This window comes from Galeopterus variegatus, unplaced genomic scaffold, assembly GCF_000696425.1.
Source record: "Galeopterus variegatus unplaced genomic scaffold, G_variegatus-3.0.2 Scaffold2342, whole genome shotgun sequence".
NCBI classification, from domain to species: domain Eukaryota; kingdom Metazoa; phylum Chordata; class Mammalia; order Dermoptera; family Cynocephalidae; genus Galeopterus; species Galeopterus variegatus.
Genome location: NW_007728453.1, coordinates 109,482 through 121,033, shown reverse-complemented (window position 1 = coordinate 121,033; position 11,552 = coordinate 109,482). Strand labels below are relative to the sequence as shown.

Sequence of the window (11,552 nt, the reverse complement as noted above, 5' to 3'; positions counted from 1 at the left end):
TCATATTTAGTCATGAGCGGTGCTTTTGGAACATATGTTGGTGTGGTCAATTTATCATAAGGGGATAATTTTGAATTGTCCAATTTACTCGGATCCTCTGTAGGAATGTTTAGTTCAATGACTACATAATTATTTGTGTTATTTTTATAATCTTTTAGGAATTTAGAGAACTGCCACACTAACCAAAATATCGAAAGAGAAGGCAAAAGCCACAAAGCTGAGGCAGGCAGTCCTTCTGGTTGCAGCAAGTGCTTGTAGCTGTGGCCTTGCCAGCAACTCTCCTCCAGCAGCCCTGCCAGCTCGGAGAGAGCAGCCCAAGCTGACTCCTTTAGGATCATGCCATGGTGTGGATCACGCCAAGTTATATCTATCATTATTTACCTAATTAGACATACATTTCAAAATTATTTCTTTAAAAATAACAATAATAAATCCATGATATGTTAACAAAAATATGTAACATTAACATAAGAGACTGTATTTTCCAAGATAAACAAGATATTAGACAAGTAATATTGCTTTATATTTTTCAAAATGTCTTAAATTTTCAAAATGTCTTGATAGAACACATTCTGCTTCAAACACACTGGTCTTGCATTCCTAAACATGTCTTAAATTCTCATATCTGCTTCTGCATTTGTCTGTTGTGATATCACTTGTTGTGTAGCCTTGGGTAAAACACCGCTGTGCACTTAGGAGAGAATGAGTGTGAAAAGGCAAATAATTTATTATGATGATGATAATAGTTTAGGCTTCTAGACCCCTCGGAAGGATCTCTAGGAACCCATAGCTTCCCAGATGTCACTTTGCCAACTTGTGACCTGCATATCTAGGGCATTTCATTTTAATTTGTATTTTTTCAATTACTGTTGAGGTTGAACATTTTTTTTTTTCATATCTTTCCTCTTTTGTGGGTTGTCTATAGTCATTTTTGGAATTTTAAGGAAAGTATTTTAGTTACTAATTCTTTTTCTGGAATGTGTATTGCAAATACCTTCTTTCTAATCTTTCGAAAGCTTTTAAAATCTTTATGGTGCTCTTTTCAGAATTCTTAAACATTAATGGTTTACTAATAGCTTGCTTTTTTGTGTGTTTTATTTCAGAGCTCCTTCAGTGCTGTGAAGTCATAAAGACATTCTTTTATATTTTTAACTAACAATTTTGGTTTTCATGTTTAGGTCCTTAATCTACCAAGAATTGATTTTCCTGCGATTCATGTGAGGTCAAAATTTGTCCCATCATTTCCCCACTCCCGCCATGGGTCACCACCTGCCAGCATCATTTATTTAATAGCAAATTGTCCCTTTTTAATCTGTAATGCATTCTCTTCCAAGGTCAGGTGTCTCTTCTACCTGTGAGCTGTGGCTTTTCTCTTCCATTGGTCTTTTTGAGTTAATTAATATTATCTGAGTAATACAACTAAATATTTGGTAGGGCATATCCCTCTACCAAAAATGAAAGGTTTTGACTGCTTTTGGCTTATTTCTCTCTCATATTAATTTCACAACCAGAAAATTGAATCTATGACTTTGTCAAGTTTACACACAAACTTGTTGGGATTTCTGTTAGAATTTGTATTGAATATACAGTTTGATTTCAGTCTCATCTCATACATCATATGCTAAGGTAGATGGATTTATCCTTAATTTAACTACTATTGTATCAAAGAAAAACAACAATCAATTTTTCCTCATTAGAAAACAAACAAAAAACCAGACAAAGAAACAAAGGGGAAAAAAGTATTAATTCTTCAGAGAAGACAAAACTTTCTAATTTTGAAAGTCCTGGAAAAACAATCCCCCCAGAAAGATTTATGGATTTTATCACCTTCAGTTTGTTAATATCTATAAATTACAAAGAACAAAACACATGCATTTAGAAAAACCCCAGATGGGACCTGTGTTTTCAACAATATGGGAAGAGTTCATCTTTTCTGTATAAAGAGTTCATCCAAATTGTTAAGGAAACAGATAAAAAATACAGACAGTTATAAATTATACCATAATTGGTTAGCAAGCATGAAAAATATTTACCTTTGCTAGTTATCAAAAAATCATTGAACGAAAACCGTGGTGAAAGATGTGTGTTTATCCACTGAGATAGAATATTGTTGGTATGGATGCAGGTTGTTTATCAGTTCCTCTTGCTGCTGTTGGGAATCAAAATTTCCAACTTTTAAGGAAACAATTTGGCAATGGGGTTTAGTTAAATACATACATTTAGTCATATTTTCTGACCCAGTAATTCTACTTTGGAAAATCTATACTAAGTGGTAATAGAAATGTGCAAAATACTCTATTAAGAAGATATTCCTTGCAAGTTCTTTTTTATTTTTATTTTTATTTTTTTTCCTTTTTGTCTTTTTTCATGACCGGTAACGGGATCGCAACCCTCAGTGTCGCGCCCCTACTGCGACTGGCAACGGGATCGCAACCCTCGGTGTCGCACCCGCACTGCGCTCAACCAGTGAGCAGACCGGTCTCTATATGGGATCCGAACGCTCGGCGGGAGCGCCGCCGCGCTCCCAAGTGCCACACTCCACCTAGTGCGCCACCGGGCCGGCCCGCAAGTTCTTTTTTAAAATAAAATGTCAGAAGCAGTCTAAATATTCAGCTGAAGGAAAAGGGTTAAATAGAAGTTAGTGAAGATGTGTAGATTATTACATAGGTATTCACAATGATGTTTATTAAGAATAAGAAATGCTCATATTATAAAGTTAAATGAAAAAAGAATAGAAAATTATGAAGAAATTGGATTTATAATTAAAGCAAAAACATCTTGACTAAATAAAATAGTACTCCTAATTTTTGCATGGTTGGTGTGCTTTTTCTTTTCTTTTCTTTCAGTATCAGTGTTGATTATATCTGATTTATTGCTGGCCTAGAATGTTGTGAGACTATCTGTGTAGTTGGCTTGATGGCTACCAAAGACATATTACAGGCAATACCATAGCTATTTTAGTATGAAAAAATAAAAACCTCTTAAGATGTTTTTTACTTAAACTAAATTTTACTTAAATATACTTAAATTTGTCACTATTACCCCACGATGATCAAAATATCCTGTTGATTTATTCCTGTTGATGTTAAAAAAAAAAGAAAAAAATCCTGTTCATGTATTTGCTATATTTTTAATTTCAGCTCATCCTAGTGTCCAAAAGGTGGCGCTAGTATCATCCACGTCAGATATTCCTGTTCAGTCTCATCGTGCTTCGGAAATTTCAATTCCTGCTGATCTGGATAAAACTATAACAGAACTAGCTGACTGGCTGGTATTGATCGACCAGATGCTGAAGTCCAACATTGTCACTGTCGGGGATGTAGAAGAGATCAATAAGACCGTTTCCCGAATGAAAGTAGGTGCACAGTGTAAAGACTTGTCTTGGAAGCACCACAACACAGAGACAGACACGATCTCTTTGGATCCCCTTTATTTATCCTAAACTATGAGAGAATGAGGTTTAAATGTTTTTTGTCTATCAAGCAGCCATCCAGGCTAACTCCAAAGAATAAAGCTTTCCTTGCATTTGTACTGTTAGGATAAGATCAGGTGCATGCAAGCTAGCGTTACATTTAATGTCTAGTGTTATCTAGGATAATTTTCTAAAGCACCTTTTCAACTTATATTTCATAACGAGCTAGTTTAATTTCTGACTTTAGAAGTGAGATTATCCTGACTATAATTTTATTACTATACATATCCTATCTATTATGAATTTGTAAAGTTTCCCCCCATATTTAGTGTGTACTAGGTTCTGGCCTGTGGGTTGTATAGAGATATTTCAAAGAATATACCAGATAGAAATTGGGAATGTACAATAAAATAAAAATAACAGCTTTTGATAACTTTTATTAAGTGCTTATTGGGTGCTGAGCATTTTTCTAAGTTTTTGTTTGTTTTGTATGTATTATCTCACTTCCTTCTTTAACAATCTTGTGAGGTAGGTAGAAGCTACCTGTTAGGGGAGGCAGGATGAGGAAGGAGATTTCTTTTGCAGTGGTAGAAGGCAGACTATGTGGGTGTATTAGTACGTTTCTGTTGCTTATACCAAAATACATGGGACTGGGTGACTTATAAAGAAAACAAAATTTATTTATTTATTTATTTATTTTATTTTATTTTATTTTTTTGTGTTTTGTCTTTTTCCGTGTCCGGCAACGGATCGCAACCCTCAGTGTTGCCCCCGTACCGGACCGGGGACCGGCAACGGGATTGCAACCCTCGGCGTTGCTCCCGCGCCTCGCTCAGCCAGTGAGCGGGAACCGGTCTGTATGTGGGATCCGAACCCTCGGGCGGGAGCGCTGCCGCGCTTCCCAAGCGGCGCACTATCCAGTGCACCACCAGGCCGGCCCCAGAAAACAAAATTTATTGCTTACAGTTTCTGAGGCTAGGAAGTCCAAAGTCCAGGGAACACATCTGGTGAAGGTCTTAGTGGTAGTGACAGTGACCCATGGATCTCACATTGCAAGATGGTGGAAGCAGAGAGAGAATAGAGAGAGAGGGGGGAGGTGAAAGGGTCCAATAAAAAACCAGCTCTCATGGGAACTAATAGAGTGAGAACTCACTCACTACCCCCACTCCCAGGGAGAGCATTAATGCATTCATGAGAGATCTGCCCCCATAACTCAAACAGCTTCCAACACTACCACATTGGGGATCAGATTTCCATATGAGTTTTGGGGGGAGAACATATCCAAAGTCCATCAGTAGGATTTTGATAAAACGATAAAGTCTGGAGATAAAGCAATGCCATTCCTGGCTTTGGGACTAGAGAAATACAGTAGGAAGTAGGGCAGGAAAGGCAGATCAAGTTCACTTTGTGAAGGAGCTGGTAGGCTGGGCAAAGCCCTTTGGACTTTTACTCTGTAAGCAGCTGGAAAGCATCTTTCCCCTCATTTCTTTATCTTTTTAAAACTGTGGCTGGGAACTGATGATAAAACTGCTGTGCTTTAGTAAGAAGACTAGGATGAACTGGAGGCGAGAGATGCTTGAATCAAGGAAAAGAGCTCTTTTGAGTGGCTAAGGTGATGCTATTGCAATTAGTGGAAATAAGGAATAGAAGAAATGGAGTGTGGATGAGGGTTTGAGTGATTTAGTTTGGGATACGTTGTATTGTGGGATCCTTATGTCATTTAGAAGGAGGTGATCAGCGTGCATTGAAAGGTGCTCTGGGATTCAGCATTGGAGGTTGTGAGTTAGCAATAATATTTGACACTATCGGAGTAACTTAAGTTTACAAAATCAGTAAATTCATAATTAGCAAAGTTTGGGAGAGAATCATTTGCCACACCATTCATACTTGTTGTAGATTATGTCTTTTAATCTTTATGCTTATTAGTTCTATCCTTAAAACACACGATTTTTCTGAAATTGTTATCTTTCTTCCATATTTATTAGTAGTAAAAGGCACAAACTAGAGCAACAGTTTTTATGTCTAAGATGATTTAATTTGCAGTTACTACAGTGAGCTCTTTTCTAATATGGCACCCCCGTCCCTATAGGTGACATTAGTTTGTGTTCATATCTGACGTAGAACAGATATGCCAGGCATCAGCAGCAGCAATAACTACTAATGTTTTCAGAGCATATTTTAGTTTTCCAAGGGATTTTAATTTAGTCTCCTCAGATGTGATATAACTGAGCTGTCAGTATTTTATTATTTCTTTTTGTGAAAACTAAAACACAGACAAGTAAAGTACCTTCCCTGGTGACCCAGATGAGAAATGGAAGAGCTGAGATTTGAACCCTGGACTTCTGACTTCATATCATGCTCCCTTTCTTTGTCACATCGCTGATGGCTCACTGTCCCTTGGAGGAGGAAAACAACACCACCAACTTTGACTTTGTCAGATCAGTTTTGCTTAATATTCTTGTCATATGGCTCATTAACCTATCTTAATAATGACTTCTCTTAACAGATCACAAAGGCTGACTTAGAACAGCGCCATCCTCAGCTTGATTATGTTTTTACATTGGCACAGAATTTGAAAAATAAAGCTTCCAGTTCAGATGTGAGAACAGCAATTACAGAAAAATGTAAGTGTTTTTGAAAAAAATTATATAACATCATCCACTGTCCCTGAAAATGTTCACACACACATACAGACACATACCCACACATTTTCAAAAGATTATTTAACTAGAAATTAATATTGTTTAATATTAGATACTCTTTATGAGGAAACATAGCTTTCCCTTATATCTTCGTTTTTGCAAACATTGTCATAATTCCCTTACGAATTCCTTAAAGTATGAATGTCATTATTTTTAAGTAATTACTTACACATTGGGGTTTTCTCTCTTAAGTTAGGATTTCTTTGAAAGGAATCAAAACAAAAGTTAGAGAGACCCATAGGAGTGCAAATCCATTCTCCCATTATATGTCATTCACCAAAACCAGGTCTTACCATGTCTTTTATTTTTATCTATCTATCTATCTCTCTATCTATCTATCTCTCTCTCGCTCTCTCTCTCTCTTATGTCATTCACCAAAACCAGGTCTTACCATGTCTTTTATTTTTATCTATCTATCTATCTCTTTATCTATCTCTCTCTCGCTCTCTCTCTCTCTATCCATCCATCCATCCATCCATCCATTTATTTATTTATATTGAATCATAATTGATTATATATATTTTTGGGATTCAATGTTGACATATGTTGATCAAATCAATATTACTAGTGTGTATACTGTTATAAGTTGTACTTATTCTTTATGTCCCTTGTCCAGTCTCTCCTTTTCCCTCTCTCCCTCCCCCTCCCACCACTAATAACCTTAGATTTCTTCTCTCCTTTTGAAAGAGTGTATGTTGATCAAATCAATATTACTAGTGTGTATACTGTTATAAGTTGTACTTATTCTTTATGTCCCTTGTCCAGTCTCTCCTTTTCCCTCTCTCCCTCCCCCTCCCACCACTAATAACCTTAGATTTCTTCTCTCCTTCTGAAAGAGTGATGGTTACTCTGTTGATTTGTTGCCTAGATGATCTGCCCAATGCTGAGAGGTGTGTTCAGGTCTCCCAATATTATCCTAGAACAGGTGCTTCTTCTGTCACTTTGGAATGAGCTTTGTGGAGAAAGACATCCTCTTCTTTATCTCTGCTGGTGACTTTCCTTGTGTCAATGCATTCCAGTGGCTGGTGGACCATCTGTGTGGTGGTTGTGACATCTAGCCACTTTCATGGTAGCCGTGGTTACTGTGGTAGCTGTGGTAGGCCACCCACATAAAGGTGATGTTTTTGGCATGTTCCTTGATGGAGCCCCAGGCAGGCCCTGAGGTGCTGGTGGTATGCCTGGTTGTGGGCCAGGGGTCTGGTCCCCGGCTCAATGCCATGGGGTCCCGAGGTGCTCACGGTGTGACTGGATGTGGGCAGAGGGTCTGGTCCCTGGCTCTATGCCTCAGGTTCCCGGCAGGCCCTGAGGCACTGGTGGTGTTCCTGGGCCAGAACTAATTTTTTGTCCTTTGCTTCTAAAAAGGGGGAACTTCCTCTGGGAAGCAGTACTTGAGCTCTGTGGTTGAGCTAAAATGCTGCTTTGCTGCTGTTTCCCTAGGGAAATAGGCTTTTTGTGCAGCTCAGGGATTAATGGTTGACCTTATAGGTACTTCTGGCTCTCCAGAGACCTGGTGCACCTGGGTTGTGTAGAAACCCTAATCTGGGCCTGAGTTTTTTCATCAAACTGCACCCCATGCAATTCTATATTCCTGATCAGTCTCCTCTGAGTGGTCCTGCACTGATTGGGGGGGCAGATTGGCTGTCCTTGCTTTGTCCCAGTGTTCTCCCGGTGGGCCCACCTCACCCACCACCCTTGCTCCAAACACTTCCCATGGGACAGGCCATGCGCTGGTCCCTTGCAATGACTCACCAGCCTCTGAATGGCTCCTCTTTTTCAGCTGTTCTGGCTCTTTGCTCTTGCGTGGATCCATGGGAACCCTATTAGTGGTCTTGCTGTCCTGGGGACCACCAAGGCCCTCTTCTCTCCTGCTGCCTCCAAGCAACTCCAGCTGAAGGGCACAGCTGTGGCTTCTGCCAGTTCTGCTCCATGTGCTCAGCAGTTCCAGCCTTAAAGTGGCCATGGCTGGAAATGCTCCGAGCAGTTTTTTCTTTCTCTCATTGTGCGTTCTCCCACTTTCATGAATTCTGAAGGTCTCTCCTCCTCTTCCCCTGAGCTCCAGGGACCCTAGCTTGGCTATTGCTACATTTTTATAGTTGTAAATTGATTTGTGGGAGAGAGTGATGCTGGGGACCATCTATTCCACCATCTTGACCAGGCTTACCATGTTTTTTAACTCACCTCCCCAAAATTCTTTCCCCAAATATTTATTGAGCAACTACTATGTGTTGATGTGACTGGCACTAATTCAGAGAAACTTAAGTTACAAACAAAGTAAAACAAAACAAAAAATAAACATACAAACCAACAGCAAACAAAGATTCCTGCTTGGAGTTTGCATTCTAGCTCAAAAGCACCTTTTAAATCTGCATGGCATACAAAGCAAAGTTCAAATTCTCAAGAGTGACATTTGGGGAATGTCACAATGTGCTTTCATCATCCCCCTCTCACTTCAGCCCTCAGCCCTTCTGTATGTATTGTGTACTATGTATATTCTTTAAAACGTCATGACATTTTNTATGTCATTCACCAAAACCAGGTCTTACCATGTCTTTTATTTTTATCTATCTATCTATCTCTCTATCTATCTATCTCTCTCTCGCTCTCTCTCTCTCTATCCATCCATCCATCCATTTATTTATTTATATTGAATCATAATTGATTATATATATTTTTGGGATTCAATGTTGACATATGTTGATCAAATCAATATTACTAGTGTGTATACTGTTATAAGTTGTACTTATTCTTTATGTCCCTTGTCCAGTCTCTCCTTTTCCCTCTCTCCCTCCCCCTCCCACCACTAATAACCTTAGATTTCTTCTCTCCTTTTGAAAGAGTGATGGTTACTCTGTTGATTTGTTGCCTAGATGATCTGCCCAATGCTGAGAGGTGTGTTCAGGTCTCCCAATATTATCCTAGAACAGGTGCTTCTTCTGTCACTTTGGAATGAGCTTTGTGGAGAAAGACATCCTCTTCTTTATCTCTGCTGGTGACTTTCCTTGTGTCAATGCATTCCAGTGGCTGGTGGACCATCTGTGTGGTGGTTGTGACATCTAGCCACTTTCATGGTAGCCGTGGTTACTGTGGTAGCTGTGGTAGGCCACCCACATAAAGGTGATGTTTTTGGCATGTTCCTTGATGGAGCCCCAGGCAGGCCCTGAGGTGCTGGTGGTATGCCTGGTTGTGGGCCAGGGGTCTGGTCCCCGGCTCAATGCCATGGGGTCCCGAGGTGCTCACGGTGTGACTGGATGTGGGCAGAGGGTCTGGTCCCTGGCTCTATGCCTCAGGTTCCCGGCAGGCCCTGAGGCACTGGTGGTGTTCCTGGGCCAGAACTAATTTTTTGTCCTTTGCTTCTAAAAAGGGGGAACTTCCTCTGGGAAGCAGTACTTGAGCTCTGTGGTTGAGCTAAAATGCTGCTTTGCTGCTGTTTCCCTAGGGAAATAGGCTTTTTGTGCAGCTCAGGGATTAATGGTTGACCTTATAGGTACTTCTGGCTCTCCAGAGACCTGGTGCACCTGGGTTGTGTAGAAACCCTAATCTGGGCCTGAGTTTTTTCATCAAACTGCACCCCATGCAATTCTATATTCCTGATCAGTCTCCTCTGAGTGGTCCTGCACTGATTGGGGGGGCAGATTGGCTGTCCTTGCTTTGTCCCAGTGTTCTCCCGGTGGGCCCACCTCACCCACCACCCTTGCTCCAAACACTTCCCATGGGACAGGCCATGCGCTGGTCCCTTGCAATGACTCACCAGCCTCTGAATGGCTCCTCTTTTTCAGCTGTTCTGGCTCCTTGCTCTTGCGTGGATCCATGGGAACCCTATTAGTGGTCTTGCTGTCCTGGGGACCACCAAGGCCCTCTTCTCTCCTGCTGCCTCCAAGCAACTCCAGCTGAAGGGCACAGCTGTGGCTTCTGCCAGTTCTGCTCCATGTGCTCAGCAGTTCCAGCCTTAAAGTGGCCATGGCTGGAAATGCTCCGAGCAGTTTTTTCTTTCTCTCATTGTGCGTTCTCCCACTTTCATGAATTCTGAAGGTCTCTCCTCCTCTTCCCCTGAGCTCCAGGGACCCTAGCTTGGCTATTGCTACATTTTTATAGTTGTAAATTGATTTGTGGGAGAGAGTGATGCTGGGGACCATCTATTCCACCATCTTGACCAGGCTTACCATGTTTTTTAACTCACCTCCCCAAAATTCTTTCCCCAAATATTTATTGAGCAACTACTATGTGTTGATGTGACTGGCACTAATTCAGAGAAACTTAAGTTACAAACAAAGTAAAACAAAACAAAAAATAAACATACAAACCAACAACAAACAAAGATTCCTGCTTGGAGTTTGCATTCTAGCTCAAAAGCACCTTTTAAATCTGCATGGCATACAAAGCAAAGTTCAAATTCTCAAGAGTGACATTTGGGGAATGTCACAATGTGCTTTCATCATCCCCCTCTCACTTCAGCCCTCAGCCCTTCTGTATGTATTGTGTACTATGTATATTCTTTAAAACGTCATGACATTTTCTAGTCTCTTTACCTTCATTTGTGTTATTTTTTTCATCTTGGTCTTTCCTCCCAGGTGAAATTCTACCAGCAGCTAAAATGTCACCCCCTTTGTGATGTCTTTCCCACCTTTTCTAGTCCCTCGTGAACTGCATTTACGGTCTCTAGTTCCTGCTGTGGCCTTTTCCTCCATAACTTCAGCAGAGATTTCATGGCTACTTTCATTCTCCCTATGTCACAGATTGTGAATATTTACCTTTCTGGCCCTTAGGCTTCCCACAGTGCCTATTACAAATTAGGTACTCAATAAATATGAGTGGCAGAATATAAACTGGAAGAATAAAGTCTAATCCTTCTCAAGGGAAGAAAGTCACCTATTGCCCCTGTAAAAAGTGTGTTTTGATTTCAAAGTAAATGTTGTAATGAGGTTTTTATAGGAAATGAGTTAGCGAAGAACTTTTAGTGTCTGACAGTGTTGGCTTTTTTTTAACTGAATAAGCCATTTTCCTCTTTTCTTCCTCCTTTGATTGATTGACTGATTGATGTACTTATTATGGACCTCTGGAGTAGTTCTGTTTTCGGAAACTTCACATGGCAGGGGAGCTCCTCGGCCTTAGTGACACCACTCTAATTACAAAGCCATCTTTATTTTCCTTTTTATAGCTGATGTTTTTCCCATCACCTCTCTGCTTGACCAAAACTTCTTTAAGGTTATTTACAAGACTTATTCTCTTGAATATATTGCTTATTTACAAGACTTATTCTCTTGAATATATTGCCTTTCCCATTTAATGCCCTTTCTTTGTTTTCTCTCCATTGTGTGTGTGTGTGTGTGTGTGTAGAGGCTGCATAGTCATCACCACGACTCATTATGTGAAAAACGCTTCAGCTGAAGTACTACCAATAGTAACCTATTTTTAGTACTTAATTCACAATGAATAGAATA

General features: G+C 40.1%; 1 protein-coding gene across 1 annotated transcript in view; it reads left to right on the top strand.

Annotated features, from left to right (window-relative positions):
• Window positions 1-11,552, top strand: part of UTRN (utrophin) — a 288,470-nt gene that overhangs the window by 174,669 nt on the left and 102,249 nt on the right. Inside the window, exons 46-47 of the mRNA XM_008581386.1 lie at window positions 3,141-3,355; window positions 5,919-6,036. Coding sequence (XP_008579608.1) covers window positions 3,141-3,355; window positions 5,919-6,036 — 333 coding nt within the window. The remainder of the gene's footprint in view (window positions 1-3,140; window positions 3,356-5,918; window positions 6,037-11,552) is intronic.